We start from the raw sequence: 20853 nt of genomic DNA, 5'->3' as shown, positions 1-20853 counted from the left end.
GCTTTCTGCCGTACTCTCTCCATTTCAAAATATATGATACCGCTGACTTTTCGCATAACATTTGACCATTTGTCTTATTCAAAAAATTATATAAATATCATATATTTTGTCGTGACTTGTTTTATCATCAAATAATATATAATTTTAACTTGTACTTTACAAGTTTATACCAAATTTTTAAATAAGACAAATGGTCAAACGTTCAGAAGGCCGAACAGGATTGAAGAAGTCTTGAACCTCGCCGACTGGTTCGAATCAGAGTCAGAGAGGGAAATCTTGCCAAAATCATCAGCAAGAAAGTTGAAACCACTGAATCAAAATGTTTGCCCTGGAGGGAAGACGACTCCTAATGATTGCATCATGCTTGTCGACGAAATTCTCGACACACCTCTATCTAGCACGCCAACATGTTCTGTATCAGCAATAATAAAAGGGGTAGTGTACGATGGCTAAAAGTGGATAGATGCAGAGACAAAGGTTTAGACAAGCTCAGGCTCTCTTGATGAGAGGTAATACCTATCTCCTGTTTTGGAATTGTATCTGTCGGGTGTTGTATTGATCTAACAATCTTGGTGTGTGTTCTATGCCCTTGGAGGGCTCTTTGTCCCCTCAATATATGTTAAGGGGCAAGGTTATAAGTAGGAAACCCAACTAGACTCAGCCTAAGCCTCATTTAGTATTACAAAAGGTAACCTAATCGGAGTCTAGGGTCATGCCTTAACCAACAAGGAAACACTAGCAACTAGGTTGTACATAATTACAAATACCAATAGTCATGGCTCGCCTCCTAATAGCAGTGGATATATAGGATGTGTAGGTATCTGGTATATATGTCCATCAGATGATAAGATAATTATGTTCATCTTTGTCACTTCGTTGTTAATTCTATTTTCCCCTTGTAGGTCATTTGAAGTTATGAGAGGGCAACAAGATCTTAGATGAATTGATCCATTGCACCGATGCACAAATTGAAGAGGTGACGGAGGTGTTGACATGCCCGATCAAGCAATTGCCGATTGTTTACCTGGGGCTGCCGCTTTCTGTGCGTAAACTGACGAAAGCACAAATCCAACCGAAGATGGATAGGCTTACCAAAAATCTGGCTGGCTGGAAGCCCAAGCTTTTATCTCCAGATGCCCGCTTAGCCCTGATCAAGCATGTGTTAATGGCGCTCCCACTCTACTTCATGTCCGTCTTGGAACTACCAACCTGGGCAATCAACGAAATCGAAAAGAAATGCCGGGGTTTTCTTTGGAAGGGTGACGAAGATGCTGCAGGCTCGTGCAGCTTGGTGGCTTGGGAGAAGCTTTGCCTCCCTATCAAGCAAGGGGGATTAGGGATCAGAAACCTACGCCTAAGGGGAATTGCGCTTTGCACTCGGTGGATTTGGCTGCCGTGTTGAGCCAGAGCGTCCCTGGACGCGCATTGCACCTCTTTCTGACAGAAAGTCGCTGCACTGCTTTGCCGCTGGTAGCAAAGTATTGCTGGGGAATGGAGCCTCTACCTCGTTTTGGTGCGACAGTTGGTTGCCAGACGGAGGATCAGTGCAGTACAGATCTCCAATTCTTTTCTCTATTGTCAAGCTGAGTGGCATCATGGTGGCTGCCGCCCTCCGTGACAATTCCTGGATTGAAGATGTTAGGGGCGGCCTATCTGTCCAAGCATTGGGGGAATACCTTGCGCTCTAGGACATGGTCGCCGGGATTTCTCTTGACCCAGGAAGTACTGACTCTATGATCTGGAAGGTAGCGCCTAATGGCGACTTCTCAATGCGATCTGCCTACTCTATCCTTTCGGTCGGCAGAACATCCTGCCCGCTCGGCAAGATTATTTGGAAATCTCGCGCGCCAGCAAGATGCAAGTTCTTCACATTCCTTTCTGTCCGCAATGCCTGTTTAACAGCCGATAACCTGCAGAGTCGAGGTTGGAAGCTTGCACCAATTTGTCACCTTTGCTCTGAGGATGGAGAGTCCTGCCAGCACTTCTTCTAGGCTTGCCCCTTCTCACAGCAGGTTTGGGTGCAGGTCCAGGCTTGATTGAGCCTCTCCTGATCGCCGCCATCCTCGGATTTTGCCAGTTGGTGGCTTGCTGCCCAACAGTCTGTTGCGAAGATCGACCGCAAGACGTTCGACGCCGGGGTCATCCTCGTTACATGGTTGATTTGGAAAGAGTGTAACGCACGGGTTTTCGAGGGAGCAGCCTCGTCAGTCACACAACTGTGTGCAATCATGTGTGATGAATGGGAAACATGGAAATCAGCAGGGCTAGTTAGCTCGTTGAGTGTTGCCGCAGCGCCAGCTTTAGGGAGATTATAGCCTTTGTATCTTGCTTAATGTTGTAAAGGTGTTGCTCTGACGCACTGCATTTGTGCCCCCTCCGGGGGGCGGGGGGGGGGGGGGGGTTGTACAGTTTTTCCCCTTTTTCCTTAATATACATCGGTCGGCATTCTTCGCCGTCCTGGCAAAAAAAAAAAAAGAATTGATTCAATGCTGTTATCCAGGGGGGACATTTTGGATTCTTAAGAACTCGTGTTTGAAAGCAAGTTGATGGTGTTTCTAGACAAGGAGATAATGATGAGCTCATTTTTTTGTTCTTTGTTGCATCTTCATTCAAAGTGTACAAAGGAAAGCTCAAAACTCCTTTCTGAGAGCTCAATTCATCAGACCTTTCTTTTGTGGCATGGATTAATGCGTGCTGTTTTTTGCAGCATAGCTAATGTTAGATCTGTTTCATTTGGCCTGTAAGTTAGTTTGGTATTACTTCGGAAAAACTCTTCAATTCAGTTTCTGATATTGGTGGTTCATCAAAGAGGAAGTCTTTGATACAGTTCTTGTTGTGAATCAATCTGCCTGAAACCAATTGAAATGTTGGGGCAGGAAGTAAAGCTTCAGGAAGATACAGTTAATCTTAGTTTTGCTCCATAATACTTTATCGATCAATTGACTTGAAAACGAGAAGGGTAAAGGACAGCCAATCTTGTTTTGAACTCAGGTGTTAGAATTCAGACCACTGGATTTTAAATCTTGCAGGTGAGGTCAAATTTAGCATTTGTGGTGGCATTGTGCCATAAGTTGTATTTTTTTAAAAAAAAATCCTGCAAATGCCTGAATGCTGCAAAATTGCTCCTGAGCAAGCATTAACAACTCGGGCAATTGCTAGTCTCAGCGGTAAGATGATTTGGAGAAATTTGCAAAATATACAATCCAGCTAAGCAATGAAACATCAGGCCACACAAAATTGAGGATAAACTTTAACTATACAAATACATAAACTGATGAATTTCTGGTGAACTGTAACTATACAAACACATAAGTTGATGAATTATACAAAACATAAGTTGATAAATTTCTGGTGTTTCTTTTCCTCAAATGCGTTATATAGTATAGTAGACTAGTAGTACAGAAGAATAGCATATATGAAGCCCCTCCATACTTCAGATAAGAGGCCACCATGATGATATGCTTGGATTGTTCAGGTCCCAGTAGCTCAACAATGATAACAATTGAGATCACCTTGTAGAGAATTAATTCGGCCCAGTAACTCAACAATGATAACAATTGCGATCACCTTGTAGAGATTTGAGCAGCAGCATACTTTGAGTTTGCAGCTGCCAACAGCGCAGCGCCGATCCCTGATCCGTCTTTCGTGTGCTCGATGGCGATACGATTCGATCGCTCAGGTCCCAGTAGCTCAGCCACAGCCTCCTTCATGTACCTCCTGTACTGAGGGTACTTCTCATATAGACCACCGTCCATCGCGACCACTGTTCTTCGTCCGAAAATGTGCCCTCTGGAGTCATTCTCCATCTTCTCAAGGATCCCTACGATTCCTGCCCCGGCCAACCGGCCTCCTCTCCTGATGATGCAGTCGGAGACTTCTACAGTGACTCTCCGTGCCAGCAGAGAAGCTTGGGACACCTGTGGATGTGAATTTTGGGGGTAAATTTTGCATGTTTGGATGTGCTAGCTAGATGCCCTTTGTGATGTGACTGAAACATGAGGAGTAAGTATCTTACGCCGATGACGTCACTCAAGATGGACTCAACTTCTCCAAGATTGTCAGAGGTGTCTTGTTGCATAGCGCATAGATGTGGTGTCCTGTAATTTGGAGTTTTTCACCTTAGCATAATACTTTAATTTAATTGTGATGCTAGAGCATGAGAACTGACCTTAGAACAAATGGTTCAGCAAGTTTCTTGGGGAAGGAATGACCAAAGAGATCAGATACTTCAGCCATCTTGACCAGCACCCTACGGACAATTTCACCTAGATACATCCCGGAAATCGTCTTCTCGAATATCTGCGCATATTGCAATTTGCAAGCACACCAGGATATCAAGATTATGTTTTCAAGAGCAAGAAGAAATATATCCCTCAGAGTCAAGACTGGCTAAATAATCTTGCTTAAATTTTCTACTATGTTTCCTCCTTTCCCTGAGACTCTGTCGTTCTTCTATATAAGTAAACTATGTTTTACTTTTGTCAGTATATAGTATGCACAGTAGGACCTTCCTCTGCTTATCTTAGAAAATAAAAATTGAAAGCATTTTTTTTCACCTGTTCACCAGGATTTATGCTCTCATCATCCATTTCTCTGTCAAATTCAGTCAATGGAAGTCCATCTGAGAAAGCTCCCCACTCAGTGTTAATAATCTGCAGTACAGAGACTTCCATCAAGAAAAATTCCTTAACTTCGTAACACTTTCCATTTGCAATAACTTAATAGAGAATTTGTCTATGTTATGGCATACCGTGTTTCCTGTTTCAAGCTTAAGGTGTTGCAATTTTGGAATAGCTTCAGTTCGTTGAATGTAGCATGCATTGGTGCCAGTGCCCAAAATCACCGCGACCATTACGTCATCGTCCCAATAACGTGCTCCAGCTAAGGTTCCCACAGTATCATTTACCTGTTAAGTGGAATTCCAATAGTTTGGTTATAAATGTATTGTGAAGAGGATATCTTTCCACGAACATTTCTAGCCCATAACCATGGTATTCTCATAGGCTTTTTGCTTACCAAGGCAGAGACACGCATATCAAGGCCTTGCCTCTCCATTGCAGCATTCAGACAAGCAACAACATCTTTCCCAGCCTGTCCAAAACAAAGATTTAACTGACAAAGAAACTAACTTGCTAATTCATAAACCATCATCTGGAAAGTGAGTAAAAGTAGTGTTCTTTGTTCTAGAAGGGATTTTTCACTGTTGTAACTTGTAACTCTTGGCATCAGAAATTCTACAAATGAATCAGTTTTTTTTTCTCCTGAATTCTAGAACGGATGAGTTTCAGACCAATATGGAAAATGTCATATACAGGATATCCTACTAGGATAAAAACGGGACAAGATAAGAATTTGTAGTGCCATACATCATGAATCAAAGAATCATGGAAACTATACATAAAAAATGCATTATGAAATAAAGTCTTACAGTTCCAGAGACAGCAAAACCTTTTGTCCACTTGATCAGAATGCCAGAATCAATAGAAGTCTGATTCACCGGAAAGGAGAATGTGAAGCCTAACTCTCTCTTTCTCCCTTGTGGCAAATGAAACTTATCACCCTCCGTTGCTACAAATCTCGACAGGCCACTCGCGATGAAATCAAACAAATCCTGCTTTGACACAACAATGTTGTCAGGCATTCAGATATACATGTCCCTGCAGCTATTCTGATGAATGCATCACATTTCACAGACTACATAATAGAGTAAGCTCAGAAGAACACAGCTTGTGAAAAATTAACAAACCTCGGTTATACCATGCATGATTTCTCTTGGGATCGAGACTTGCTCAAACTCGGTATCTATAATGCGCTTATCTTTTCCTCCCAATTGTACCCTCAGCACTCTAAAGTTGGTGCCTCCAAGGTCCAGAGCATAAAACAGTCCTGTTTCATTCCTTCAGCACAACAATCATGAAACACAAAATTAACCAGATAAATAATTAACCAAGATTAATTTCCTGAGCTCAAGTTGCAAAGATATACTAGCTGATCAATCTCCACTCTAAACACAATACAAAAAAGAAAAAAAATCAGAAATTCACAAGCCCACTGTGTTGCAGTTCAGAAGTTCAGTTCACACAAAGATCCAGCTGAACAATTAAAATACCACATGATCCACTAACAAAGTAACAATAACTTTATGAACTGCTGATGCATTAACATTGCCTGCAGTAGCTGACGATGTATTAGCAACACCAGCTAGCTAATCTGTAATTAGAGCTAGTTAAGTGTATGTTTAACTGTTTAAGTAGGTTGGTTACCCAGTGGGGAGTGAGTAGACGTGGCTGGGGATCATCTTGAGCTCGCCGGCGCCGTCGTCGGCCAGCCCGGCGCGCATCCCGGAGGCCATGGCGTCCGCCACGCGCCGCAGCACGGGGAGCGGGGCGGCGCACCGCAGCCTCAGGTCGGCAAGGATGGGCGCGATCGCGGACGTCGGGGCCACCGCGGAGCAGCGGACGGCGGCAGCGCCGGAGCCGCCGCCGCGGCTCCTCCCCCGCCTCTGCTGCTGCACGACGGCGATCGCCGCCGGGATCGGCGACGCGATGGCGGCGGCGGCGGACATGCCGAGGAGAAGCTGAAGCTGAGCTGATCGTTGGTAGGGGGAGGAGTGATCGATGGATGTGTCAAGTGGTGGAATCGAATAAAGGTGGCAAGAAATGCTCCTCACTACACGTACTAAAAATAATTCTTACCAACTTTTTATTAACAAAAATCTTCAACTGGAAGTTATAAAAAGTCGAGATTCAACGACACTGTGACACACCAGTGTTTATAAAAAGTTTGTAAAAAAATTTAATACGCTCAGTGTTTCGTACTCTTTCTGTTTCAGATTATAAGGCGTTTTAACTTTGGTAAAAGTTAAATTGTTTTAAGTTTGATTAAGTTTATAGGAAAATATAGTAATATTTATAATACTAAATTAGTTTCATCAAATTAATAATTGAATATATATTCATAACAAATTTATTTTGGGTTAAAATTGTTACTACTTTTTTCTATAAACTTAGTCAAATTTAAAATAGTTTGACTTTGAGTTTGACCAAAGTCAAAACGACTTATAACCTAAAACGGATGGAGTAATATATATTCCAACTTCCATTCTCAAATAATTGGTATTAAATGGTTAGATTCGGAGAGGGGAACTTTATGTTTATGTGCCTTTTTAAATATTTATTATATTTTTTTTGAAATTAAAACAAGTGATTAAAAGTGAAATATGAATAGTGGGTGTGGGTATATTCTCTCCCTCCAGCCACCAGACATCCTTGCAGGTACTAAATCAACGTGACGGTGTGCAATTTATATTTTCATGCTAATAATCCATACAGAATTACGGAGTATGAATCCGTACTGATAATTATGTTAATTTTCTCTGAAATAATATTTTGAGATTCCACGCACACTCTTAATCTCTTCTTCGAGGAACATAACTAATTAAATTACCTTGCAACCGGTTGAAACTTGAAATCAGGGGTTTCAATTTCTCTTGTAATTATCCAACATGCCAATTAAGCTTTCAGATCTCATCTCACATTGCGAGCTTGTGGATGCACGCACTGAAACGACCAACTGTAAAAGTTGTGGATACCACAATCCATGTGGACATGCATGTGATTCACACATGAGATGGACAGCTTAGCAGGGAAACCACTTGTCCATCTCCCTTACAAATCAAACCCATTTTTCCAGACATACAGCTGTCTAAATCATGGTTAGACTTGAAAAAAAATCATTAATATCAAGCCTTCAACAAACCACTTTTAGCAAAGTGAACTTAGCTTAACTAGCTTAACTAATTAGTTTTCTTGTGGTGAAACCAATCCATCCGATTTCAAATCCTAGACTTGCACTGGTGCTCATATTTACTGTTATGCATGTGAATGTGAGTTTATAGGGGTGAGTATGCACCCGTCGTGAGCATCTGCATTTGGAAGGTACCGGGGACCATAGGAGTGGAGACCCCTCCCCGAGAGTAAAGATCTGACCAGAGGGTTTGCAGTGAGGTACGGACAAACTGTAATCAGAAAAGGTTCACCAGGCCCGACCACCTCGCGTAGAGAGGGACACATGAATTTATATAGGTTCAAGTCATCCGGAGGTGTAATACCCTACTCCTGTGTGTCGATGTCCGTTGTCACGTCTACGTGGACACATGAATTTATACTGAGAAGGCAATATGAACTGTGAGAACAATCAGGCCCAAAACCAACTCGTATGGGCCGAACTGATGTGAGGAGAACTCGTGTGTGCTCCTCTTTTATCTCCTTGGGCCTTTTTGCTGCTCTCGAGCACGAGTCGCGAATTATTTTCATTTTTAAATTTTTTTAAAAAAATATTTAGAGAAATAATCTATCATCGTAAAAATTTACAAAAATAGACCCTGTCGCTTTAGTGGAGGGCGACAAGCTGACGTGGTAGACGACAGCTCGACGGCGCCGTGTGCGCATTTTGCGCTTTGGTCTTTGCCGCCCTTACAGAGAGCGGCAAGGGGCGAAATGCAATTTGCCCAGCTGGAAAGAAGCATTTGGCTGGGTTTTTTTGCATATAGGTCCCTTGCCTCCCTCCTAGAGGACCACCCTCATCGGTTGCCTAGAGCTTTGGCTGATAAGCCAAAGTTTGGCTTTTTCCCTTAAGCAAAAGAAAACCCATTGTTTGGCTTATTTGGCTTAATTGGCTTGTTGAGGATTTTCTGTGGCTGGTAGTTCTATAGCTCTTAGCTTGTAGCATTGTGATTGAGAATTAACGTTCCAAAGCATATAGATAAGCACCATCAGTTATGATTTGAGGCGGGCACTTATCAACCGCAATAGTTAAGTACTAAGCTCAGAAATCACAATTAATTAGGAAATCAAATAGGCACATTACATAATCAGTGCATTGGTCACTAATTTGTACCGATATATATTTGGTACGATCAGTGCATTGGTCACTAATTTGTACCGATATATATTTGGTACGCCATATAATCTCTTAGTTCCATCATGTAGTTGTCATCGTCAGGCGGGTTTTCTTCCACATCATCCTCCTCTCGTGAGTGAACATACATCTCATCGAACTCCTTGTCGTTGACGTCTGGATCGTCGTGCACTGTATCCAACACAAAATTGTGCAAAGCAAAACATGCGATGATTATTTTTGTTTGCCGCTTCGTGCTATACGAGGGTATGCCCCTCAAAATCTTCCACTTGTTCTTCAATACCCCAAAGGAACGCTCGATGACATTGCGTAACGAGGCATGTAGATAATTAAACTTCTCTTGCAATCGTTCAGGATTGCGGTCACGAAAATCCGGCACATGATATCTTTCACCCCTATAGGGAGCCATATATCCAGGAGCAAGGGCATATCCAGCATCAACCAAGTAGTACTTATCTACACAACAACACACATGTGTAAACAAGCATGGCAATTGTAACTGGATTGCAAAAGTATACACACATGTACGTACCATGAGGTGGGTGAGGAAAAAGATGAGACTTCTCTCCCCTCACGGCATGTTTGAAGACAGCCATGTCGTGACATCTTCCCTTCATCCCCGCAGCAACAAAAGTGAAACGCATGTCAAAGTCACATACAGCCATTACATTTTGACTAGTATATCCATGCCTACACATGTAGGTCATGCGTTCCTCTTGCGGAACAACGACCGGAATATGGGTGCCATCAATAGCTCCAACACAATTGACAAAATGTGGGAAAAACCTAGCCTGCAGCAACCTTTCATGCACATCGCGAAAATCAGGATCACGCGGTTGGATAATATCCTTTGAAAATTGGAGCATCACCTTCAAAATATGCCTAAATTTTAAGTGGACAGTGTCTGGTGACCTTCGAAAACGCTCGCAAATCTGGCTCTGTGACTGTGCGGTCCCACATGTCCAAAGGAACATCCCTAAAACCTCTTTCGAGTTCACTTCCCGCGTTGAATGCAAGCCATATTGCTTCAATGTGGAGTGTAAAGCATGAAACGCCCGAGGCGTCATTCTAAAGTTCTTGTAACACTCAGAGGGTTTAGACAGTTTAAGCGTTACCCATTGCAAACCTGTCAGCTCCTGAAATGGATACCTCAAGATTTGACTACCATCCCGATGATGACGCTTGCGTCGTTCTTCCTGAATCAACTTATATGCCAACTTAGCACCCTCCAGCACAAGTTTCCAATATTCGCCATCATCGTCGCTGCACTCAGAGGAGTCACTGTCTTCTGAATCACTTGAGCTTGACATTCTAAGCAATGTTAAGAACACTCCATTAGTTCACATGAGACAGTTATTACAACTTCACAAGTACTGGAAAATCAATATCCTAATACATAGATAAAACATGGATAATATTGCTAGCAATAATAAAAGTCGGTACAACACATAATCCATGTGCATGCATGTTTCACTGCACACGGTTCTGCCAAGTCCAATCGATCCACACAAGTCGCTCGTGTGCAGTCTCCATCCTTTGGAACGTTGCTCTCCTGATAGGGCAGCGCAACAACTCAGCTGCCTTAAGAAATGGCTCAGAAGTCCTTGGCAAACCGTCTGCTACCAAAATTTCCAGACAATTGTCCACTTCCTCCTGGGAACGACGCCTCTTCATCAGGCTTGATGACTCACTCCTCTGTGCTACGCCGTCAGATATGCGCTGCAGCTGATACTCAGCGAACGTTTTCTTCACTTTTCTCTTAGGTGGGCTATCGACTACTTGTTCCTTCCCAGCCCTATGGTGACAAGCCGAGCCACGAACAGTCTCGTGCGACATGCCTAAAGGGATGTCCTCAATTCCACGGCTACTATCACTACTGTCCACATCACCTGGACACATCATCTGCCCATCGTCCACCAATTCATCTCCAAAAAGCTGAGTGAGTTCTGCTTCAAACTGCAGTGGCTTATCACGAAACGACTTCACTTCTTTGCCATGCAACTGCACAAATTGACGTGCAAATTATTATAGTCGTACCATATCAAAATAATATGCTACAAAAATAGTTACAGAATAATGCAAAAACCATGTATATGCAACATAGTTCTCATTAGTCCGCAGTCCGCACACGACATGCTAATAGTAAAGTTCATAGCAGCTGTTCTTATGAAAATAACAAATCAATAGACACTTTACATGACATACTATAAACAGCAATATAAATTTTATTGCAAATGAAACCAGAGTAGTAGTATTGTACCCCTTCCATTTTTTTCCACCAAGCCGCATCGTTTATTATCATCCCTGTGGTACTGTCGTACCCTGCACCAGTCTCATTCTTCAACTTCTTCCATAATTCAAAAGTTTTCTTTAGGCTGGTGAACTTGTTCTGAAGTTGTTTTGCCGTTAACTTTTCCTCCGCGTACGTTGCAAAGTCTTTCTTTATGTTTCGCCACCCTAGTCGACTCATATATTGTCCGTCCATGTTCATTTTAGCCTTTTCACGAAGGCATAGATCAAGGAATGCCTTGGTCATTCCTCGAGTCCAATAGGCACGTTCCTGACTCATCTGCATGGGCTGGAGTTAGGGGAGAAGACAAAATGTGTAGTGGGTTGTGTACTCCCAATAATGCATAACCCAGAACAAAGTATTCATACTGCATATATTAATCAACCACAATATTTATGGAAAATCATAGTACTGCATACAAGAACACATGTCCAGGCATACTTGCCTTGCAGCGCTGCAAACGAGCAGTTGTGGAGCGCAGAGCGTACCGCCGTCGATCTATTCCGGAGCACGAGGAGGAAGATGATGGCAGAGGCGTGCACGGGTGATGTTTTTTGCAGTGGGCAGATTTGCAATGAGAAGAAATCACACCCGGCGGTCGTGTCTGGTTGGCATCGCGCTGCCCCTGTCTCGCCAGCGCTGAAGTGTCGAAAGGACTTCACACAGGCACGAGGCGTCTGCAAAATAATTTCGTTCAGGTGATAATCGAGCAAGCGGGTATCCTGCATTACCATTAGAATATTGCATGAGAACACATTCACTACAAGAAAATCAAGCTATTGCCATGGAAATATTACAACAGTAAACAATTCACTGGAAGAAGGATAGTCACAGACAGGCTGTACCATCTCAAATAGGACACTCACATCAGCCATTTTATTCAGTCTAATTCAATTTCGATACGGAGTATCAAAATTAATATTTCTGTTCAACTAATCAGATCAGTGAGTCCAAAAAAGATGGGGGATTAACTTTCTGGAGAAGTTCTCTTGGTCAACAGGTTCAGGCCTAAACTGAAAACTAGATCATAAATGGTTGCAAGTGAAGTTGCTGCCTCTTATTTTCAAGTGATCCAAAATGCAGTATACTTCAAAGATTGAAATAAATGGTCACAATTTAAATCGACATTTTGATTTATAGTGCCAATGACTATAGTACTTAGTAGATTATCTAGGTACTGAACATTTGCTATCTTGTTTGTAGACGATACAAATTTATCATCAGATACGTCTATTTAATTCCTTAAATATATTCGAGCACTAACTAATTTAATTCCTTAAACTGTGTTTTTAGAAGCCAAATCTTCTCTTTTTTTGGTAGCATTATTTCTGCGATTGAACTACTGAGAATTCTGTATGCTGGAAGAACAAGAGCAAGATATCAGTGCATATCAAAGGTACCATACGGTACAAACAGATTTTGGGGGCAATTTAATACAATTAGCATGAAGGCACGGAGAGGATACACACCCCCCTAAATTGCAGACAGGTATAAACTCCAAAAGTAAATTCAGCTAAACTGAAGACTAACCACTTGCGTGATCGACGAGGACACAGGAGGATTGAGCTCTTGGAGTGATGCCGCTACAGATGGAAACGACGATGTGGGCGCCGGGAAGTCTGCCACGTCCTCGGAGAGGTGGGCAGCAGCGAAGGCACCATAAGCGTTGGCGAAACCAACGCCCTGGGAGCACGGCCGTAGACGAGGGAGGCGTCGCCGACACTGGAGAGGGCGCTGGGGACACGCCGTAGACGAAGGAGGTCGTCGACGCCGCCTTGTTGCCGCCACGGGGGAGGGCGTTGGGGGCACTACCGTAGATGAGGGAGGCCGCCACCACCACCACCGGCTAGTCGATCTATGCAAAGAAGCCACCTCCGCCGCCGCACGAAAATGGCACGCCCAGCCAGCGGAAGGACAGATCCACTGGCCGGCCACCTCCTTGGCACCTTCTGGTAAGCTCCCAAATGCCGCTCCTCTGGATCTCCGGCGTCGCACTGTGCGGTGCCGGTAGCTGTCTTCACCTCTCCTCTTCTGCGGGATTGTTTTTTTCACGTGTAGGCACAAGAAAGACCACAGGGTTAGCCTCCACCGACGCTCCAACTTACTTGCGGGCCCCACCTGTATTTGGCTAAAAGTTCTCAGCCCAATAAGTGATTCGATGGGCTTTGGCTGAAAAGCCTCAGCCCAAACATTCCATCCGATGAGGTCCGACGGCAAGAGACCTAGATGAAAAAAAAACCAAGTCAAATGCTTCTTTCCAGCTCTGTTGATAATGGCCCTTCTCGGGCTAGTTTTTTGCGTGGAGGCCCCTTGCCGCCCTAGCAGTGGGCGGCAAGGGTGTTAATGCAAAAAATTCAACTTTTTCAATCGGCCGTCACCGCCCATCGAGCAGCTGTCAGGGACAAGTCCGGCGAGGTTGTTGCGGTTCCAGATAAGAGATGATGCTGTCGTGCGCTTGCGCACCCATCTCGACATGGTGTGATTTACTAGAATGTTACACCCTCTGTGCCTCTGGGCGCTTAACCCAGCCACCGGGGTTACCGTCGCATTGCCCAAGAACCACTCAGATGAAATTGCTGCTGGGAGAGGGATGATGATGTACCATGGCAAAGTCGAGTCTCATGCTTTTGGGAAAATCTCTTCCACTGGAGTGTATAAGGCGCTCCGCATCATCAGATTTTACCAAAGGCAGCTGTGTGAGGTAATTGCCGTTGATGGCAACAACCAAGACATGTGGCGGAAAATGCAGGGGCCCCCAGCAACCATCTGTTGCAGTAAACAGATGAGATGCGTGGTCGTCGATGGGGTGGTGTATTTCATGATGGAATTTTACACGAGTTATTTTGAAATAGTGGTGCTCCCTGTTGAACCAGGCAGCATAGCTTCATTCAACCTCGAGACAGAGAAATGGATGACAGTACAAGGTCCAGAAGTGGTGCACAGGCATGTTCAGGATGGTGACAGCACTTACTCGGAACTTAACTTGCAGTTATCGTTGGCTGATTCAGGTGGCTGCTTAGTTACAGTTCACAATATTCCGCATGAGCTGGATTCTGAGACTGGTATGTGGGTTAAAAAGTTCAGCTTGCCATCTCAGTTTATTATTGTAACTGTGCATCCTTTGCTGGTATTAGATGATGGCAGAGTCTATACTAGGAGTGTAAATAAGGAATTTAGAAGTGAGGATCCAGGAACTGGCACTTGTGCTACTGTGTTTGAGGCTAGCCGTTCAAGTTACAAACACTTTGGTATTTATACAGGAAATCTATTGAGTTCATAGAGTCGTCGCTACTGATTAGGTGAGTACCACCTTACTGTACTTGCTTCTGTTTGCTCAATCTTGCACATGCTGGGAAATTAGTGCAACTTTTGTATGATGTATGCATCAATCCAAAGTTACTTGCATGCTTTCAGAGTACATTATATTAGTATGCTATACTGCTTTGTACTTTTAAATTTTCCATGGTCATGCTAATACCATGTTAAGTACGCTGTATGATACTAGTATGATATATGTTAAGAAGTTCAGTTAGTGAGTTATTGTATAGTCTTCTGTGTTTTTTTTTAGAGCGTTGTTACGGGACAGCGGTCGGTACCGGTACCGCCCGGTACCAAAATCCTGGCCGTTGGATCTGGCCTGATCTAACGGCTGGTAGAGTTTGGTACCGGGCGGTACCAATTCTGTCTCTGTGCAGTACCACGCGGAGAACTGAGGTGAAAAGGCAAAAACGTAACTTCGCGTGCAATAACCGGATCGGGAGGGATGGACGGGCAGCTCGAACCCTAGAAGCGCTGGGATTCTCGATCGATCGACGCCGCCGTCGCCTCCTGGATCTACGCCGCCGACTCTTGGAGGTGAACTCAGCCGTCGCCGCCGCCGCCGCCGGGAACGATGACATCGACGCCGCCGCCTCCGGGAAGGACGACATCGACGCCGCCACCGCCGCCGGGAACGACGAGTTCGCTGCTGCCATCGCCTGCTTCAACATCGCCACCGCTACCGCCGCGGGGAAGGACGACATCGACGCCGCTGCCGCCGGGAAGGACGACATCGACGCCGCCGCCACCAGGAACGACGAGTTCGCTACCGTCGCGGCTTGCTTCAACGCCGCTGCCACTGGGAAGGACGAGTTCGATGCCGCCGCAGCGGCCTGCTTCAACGCATGCCGGAATCCGCCGCTCGCCGCCACTTGATTGCTTCAAGGCATGGCCAGCGCCACTCTCTTCCGATCCTACCCATGCCGGAACGAACGGCAGATGCGTACTGGTACTGAGCGGTACAATTTGCTGGACCATAAAAAATCTCTTTTTTTAAAATGGTGATTTAGTACACATTTTGAGCATAAACTAGCAATATCCAGTGCATATTGTGTAGTACTACAGAGATTGTTCCTTTGCAAGGAATAAATAATGAAAATTAGATTTGGCCACGGACCAGCACTCTTTGTCATTGGGTTCACGCTGTCTGATTTGCAAAAACCTTGTTAATTATTTTTACAAGCAGAACGAGTAGTAGATTTCTGAATCGTCATACAAGAATGGCACCTCTAATGGATGTGTTAGATGCAAGATACAATACTTTGCTCTAGAATAGTTTTTTTTCTTATGATAAGAGTTAAGACTATCATGTATCTGGAGTTTATTGCACTATGATTGCAGTAATTTTGATGATTTTGTTCATCTTTGTAACTTTCTTGTTCACTCATTTCACCTTGTAGGTCACCTGAGGTTGATGGGGGATAACAGATTCCTGATGAATTGGATGCTCTTGGCCGTGACATTTTGGATTCTTAAGAAGAAATCATATTTGAAAAAAAAAAGTAGATGGCATTTCTGCCAGGGGGATAATGATGAGCTCTTTTTTTTTTGCATGTCTCTGTTGAAAAAAAAAGTTTTTAAATAAGACGAATGGTCAAACATGTTTAAAATAGTCAACGGCGTCAAAATATTTATGGATAGAGTGAGTACGAGGGAAGCTTCGAATTCATCTATTGAAAACTGAGGCTTACGTACTGATTGAATGGTCGTTCACATTACTCGGTATGACAGACAGTAGTCGTGTTCAACGGAAAATCACTCTGATGACGATTGGAATGAGTTGTTGAGACCCTTTTCTTGTATGACATGGATTTATGTTGGCCGCTTTTTGTAACGCAATCGCTCTATGAACATTTTGTTCTTGGCTCAGGCTTCCTTTCTATAGCAGATTCCCTGAACTCTTTTTAAGAAATGGCAGGAGGTTCTGCTTAATCAAATTAGCAGGCAAAGATGTTTTTGTACATGCCATTCTTACCAGGAGCTTGACTCTCTTCAAGCTCTGTCTAATGCTGTACTGGGTGATAATTGTTATTTAAAAAATCCTTCTATTTCGCCTCTTGCAGGTGGATACATTTACTGACCATCGAAATGTTAAGGTCTGTTTTGATTCAGTTTTCTGATGCATCAGAAGTGGACAACTGGTAAGATATTAAGATGTGATTAATTGCTCATACGAACAGAAAGTTCTATATACTGAAAGAAAGTTCCTGCAAAAAATCCGTGCTTGTAAGTTCACTATAAATGAAAGAAACCAAGTCGGTTAATTTCTTCTGTCAGAGGAATCCATCTACGAAAACGAAACTTACGTTGACGAGCATTAATTTCATCCTACTATTTGCATAAAGTCGTTGCATCAGGTAAAACTCGAGACAGGAGCACACGATCCCTCAAACTCGAGCTAACGGCATATGCTTAACTCCAGAATTGTTGATATGATTACAGAACATATCGCAATAACGCGATCGATCAGAGATTCAGAGACATGACGAAGACACAGCAAATATCAGCTACACCATTTTTTTTGTTACATTTTCGAGGGACATCAACTACACCTTGATGACACCAAACCGAAACATCATCAGAGCAGTAGAGATCCTAAGTGCCCAGCTTTGTGGTAGCACCTCGTACAATGCCCTGCCAACCTACAAGACAGAAGCAGAAACCAAAATAAATATATGTCAAGCTGAACTCATATGGTCAAGATAAATAGTGCCAACCAGGGCCACAGGCATGTGACATGTCCCAGACCAAGAAAGCCCCATGCCCGTGTTTCCAGGATCAAGAACTCCCACCACAACATTAAAACATTTCCATTCATTACTTAAGTTCTATAGTTTATTCTCAAGTTAAAACCTTTCAGATGTATGACATCACAAGATAAAACAGTGGTCTTTTTAGTTCCCTAATAATGACATAAAGCATAATTGGCATTCCAAGTGTTTATCATACTGCCAACTGAACTTTTTTTCCCTAATAGCTATCTGGGAGACTAACCTTTTTCTCCCCTAGTATCATGCAGTTGAGAAAACAATCGACAAATTTAAGCTAGAGACTCAATTATCAGCATGGACTCATGCTACTAATCTCCATTTATGCAATTCGGTGAAGCGATTTGCAACTTTCAATATTTCTTGGCCACTAAAAACGAGATTAAATCATAGAACAATCCATTTTTATATAAACAGAGCATATGAAAATTTTGATATAACTTATGTTTTTTCTATTTTCATATGCAAAATTATTTTCCGTTTTAAAAATATTGTGATAAAGACTCAAAAGACCTTCCAATTATTTTTTTTATCAACACATTGATAAAATATATGTTTGTTTAAATTAATAACAAACCCTCCTTAGGCGACAACTTTAGCAAGAATTGCCACTTGCCAGCAGTACATAACTACAATACATCTCAATGAGCAGATGATTAAGTGTTTCATTAATCATTGGATTCTTCTCATTTCTGCTATAATTATCATTTATCAAAGTATATAGGCCCATTTGCTAATTGCAGTTGGAGAAACATCTTATTTTCTTGACCTATGGAAGTTTTTAACATCATAAAGAATGATGGATATTTCAATGGAACTGGTCATTTTTCTTGAAATAAATGACAAAATAAAGATGCTGAAACTAAACATGATAAAACACACAAATATAACCAAATTACGGCATGAATATCAATAATGTGATGATGTGAAACCAAACTTTACCTTGTCACACACTCTGTGGACATAATAAACTTCCAGTGAACACACTTGCTCCAGTGTAGATACTAATCTGAATTATATCCGAGGAAGTGTCAGTTACTGGATCATAAATCTGCACAACCCCTTTTGATCCCATCTGCATCGAGAGTACTATCTTTCCCTCATCCGTCACAAGCAAAGGTTGCACTTTCAGATAATCTCCAATCCCATGAAAAACAGCATCAACATTAATCCTATGATCTTTGGACCATGTACCCTTTTCAGAATCAGTTAGAAACCATAGATCCACGGTATAAAATTGATCATTCCAGTGCGATGTACACAAAGTGCCTTTAAGTCCAGATAACATAAGCTGATTGGCAAGGTCATGATAGCTGAGCGTGCCATTGGATTCCTCGAGAATTCTGTTCAACGGCCCTTGGAGGGCCACACTCCACTTCTCCGTCGCAAAGTCGAAGGAAGGCATGCAGCCCCTCTCGAGGAAGGAGGGATCAGAGAAACAGTAATCCAAGATGAAGTAAGCAGCGCCTTTGAACACAACTCCATTGGTGCAGTTCCAACCAAGGTAGCCTGGCGGGTTCGCCGTCTCCCTCCACTCTCCATCCGTGTCGCCGATGGTGATAACCTCGGATAGGTGACGAGAGTTATCAATATTCAGTAAAATCCGGACTAATTTGCACTCCCCCGTGGAAGCTGTCTGACCAAATGCAAACCAGGCCGCAATCGTTGAGGGGTCTGCGCCGCCGCAGCGATGGCTAGGTAAAATTGAAATGGATCCAGTGGTAGGGTTGAGCACGCGGACGCTGTGGTCCTCGCCGGCGACGAGGACACGGTCGGCGGAGCTCCCGCTCACCACCCTGCCTTTCCCCACGCGGAGGATCTGCTTGACAAGGTTGCCGGAGAGGTCGACGAGGTCGACGCAGAGCCTGGGGAAGCCCTGCACGCCGACGGCGAGGAGCGGGGCAGGGTGGCGGGCGGCGTGCGCGGCGATGAAGTGCGGGTCGGTGGTGAAGGCGAGCCACGAGCGGCAGACGGCGCGGAGGCGGCAGATCGGCCCGGCGGGGAGGCGCAGCAGGACGTCGAGCAGCAGCTCCGGCGGCAGGACGCCGTCCACGGCTCCGAGCCCCCACCCCGCCGCCGCCGCCGCCGACGCCATCGCCGGAGCTGGACGAACGGGTAGGTAGGTAGGAGACCTCAAATCAAAAAAAAACCGGATGAGATTTCAACCCATCTTCTCTGCTCAGGGGATTTACCTGAAGCGGAGCTAGCGCGGTGGCCGGTGGTGCAGCCGGAGTCCGGCACGTCGGCGGCGGCGGCTCTCGCCGGAGACTCGGATGAGTCGGGGACTCGGGATGTGTCTCTGCTTTTGCTGGGTCTTATCTCATTCTGAAAAATAACCGTGGGACCCTTCAAAAAATAAAAAATAACCGTAGGGCCCTTAAAAAAAGAAAAAAAATAACTGTGGGACCCCTAAAAGAATAAAATAACCATTGGACCCTTAAAAAAGGAGAAATAACCGTGGGACCCCTGAAAAAGAGAGAAAAACGTGGGCTGGGGCCGGATGTAGTCACAAGAGCACAGTCGCAATTGCGTCGGTTTGATATATACACTCTGAATTTTCTTGGTTTAACGAAAGCCTCAGTTTGAAAGATCAAGTTGAGAATTTGGTACGAAACAAAGGCAGCAGCTGCAAACCAAATTTTTGCAGTTGCAAAATGTTAAGACTCTGCTGAAAAATACAAAAGAAAAAGGGAGAAAACATTTCAGGATTTCAGGAATTCGCAACTAGAAATATCCACCCCATTGACCTTTGTTTGATCTGAAGGTGTATTGCACACAATGCAAAGTGATGGGTTCAAGAATGTCAAAACATAAGCTGGTGTAACTGATTATGATCTGCCAGACAGCATCTTCAGTTAGAAATGGTGAAAGAAAAAAGGAACAAAATTCTGAACAGATACAGAGGTTCAAATTGTCTGGTGATTCAGAGGCCTACTGCATGTTACCTCTGCAGATAAATATGGTCCAAGAGACCAAGATCTTTGTGTGGCTGGAAGTCGATTTCAACACTAGCAACCAGAAATAGCCAATATCTCCCAGGACAGTTTGTGCTACATTTTTCTATGACTGAATAATCTTGTGCTACTCAAACATGCTTAAAAAAAATGAATTCAGACTAGCACTATACCATTGCAGATTTGCAGGTGCGTATATATAGTTGATGATACTACGTAAGTATTACATCTAGCTAGAATCAAAATGTAATGCATTTGCTGCACAGTGCCACTCCATGCAAGTTCAGAGGAATTTTTTTTTTAGAAGGATAGTTCAGAGGAATTAGGCAATCCAGGAGATCTGAATCCGGATGAGTTAACAGTTAACTCATGTACATACAAAAGGGAATACTACTGGATGATGCATCGGTTCAACGAGCAGACATTAATAGGGGGATTTTCTTAACTTGGTGCTAACCAGGTGAAAACCACATTCTTGATCTTAAAAGGGGTAACCACTTATTATTCCCAAACTGTTTCAATTCATTAAGCATAATGTCCTTTTTTATTGTCTTCTCAACTAAATGTTTCCATGTTTCAGTCCTTCAAGTTCAGAATGGGTAAA

At 43.6% G+C, this 20853-nt stretch overlaps 2 protein-coding genes across 2 annotated transcripts; both read right to left on the bottom strand.

Moving 5' to 3' along the window:
* Nucleotides 1-3212: 3212 nt before the first annotated feature.
* LOC127778474 (hexokinase-4, chloroplastic) lies at nucleotides 3213-6625 on the bottom strand. The gene is made up of 9 exons (XM_052305078.1): nucleotides 6264-6625; nucleotides 5747-5897; nucleotides 5429-5611; nucleotides 5017-5091; nucleotides 4751-4906; nucleotides 4557-4652; nucleotides 4169-4299; nucleotides 4016-4097; nucleotides 3213-3917 (listed from the first exon to the last, which is right to left on the bottom strand). Exons 1-9 carry the CDS (start codon nucleotides 6563-6565, stop codon nucleotides 3564-3566), a joined length of 1530 nt encoding a protein of 509 aa, XP_052161038.1. The 5' UTR covers nucleotides 6566-6625; the 3' UTR covers nucleotides 3213-3563.
* A 10295-nt stretch (nucleotides 6626-16920) lies between these two features.
* On the bottom strand, nucleotides 16921-19603 carry LOC127780081 (F-box protein CPR1-like). Its single transcript, XM_052307034.1, has 3 exons — nucleotides 19488-19603; nucleotides 18238-19398; nucleotides 16921-17169 (listed from the first exon to the last, which is right to left on the bottom strand). Exon 2 carries the CDS (start codon nucleotides 19388-19390, stop codon nucleotides 18242-18244), a length of 1149 nt encoding a protein of 382 aa, XP_052162994.1. The 5' UTR covers nucleotides 19391-19398; nucleotides 19488-19603; the 3' UTR covers nucleotides 16921-17169; nucleotides 18238-18241.
* Between the last annotated feature and the right edge of the window lie 1250 nt (nucleotides 19604-20853).

The sequence above is a fragment of the Oryza glaberrima genome, chromosome 7 (genome assembly GCF_000147395.1).
Source record: "Oryza glaberrima chromosome 7, OglaRS2, whole genome shotgun sequence".
Classification (NCBI taxonomy): Eukaryota; Viridiplantae; Streptophyta; class Magnoliopsida; order Poales; family Poaceae; genus Oryza; species Oryza glaberrima.
The sequence above is the reverse complement of the archived record's forward strand: the minus strand, read 5'-3'. Positions and strand labels throughout refer to the sequence as shown.

Bases quoted from the DNA above. Each gene is read 5' to 3' on its own strand.
- LOC127780081 (XM_052307034.1), bottom strand. From the start codon at position 19,390: ATGGCGTCGGCGGCGGCGGCGGCGGGGTGGGGGCTCGGAGCCGTGGAC.
- LOC127778474 (XM_052305078.1), bottom strand. From the start codon at position 6,565: ATGTCCGCCGCCGCCGCCATCGCGTCGCCGATCCCGGCGGCGATCGCC. The intron at 4,907-5,016 runs GTAAGCAAAAAG...TCCACTTAACAG, and splicing joins ATATGCGTGTCTCTGCCTTG to GTAAATGATACTGTGGGAAC. The intron at 4,300-4,556 runs GTGAAAAAAAAT...CAATATGCGCAG, and splicing joins GCATAAATCCTGGTGAACAG to ATATTCGAGAAGACGATTTC.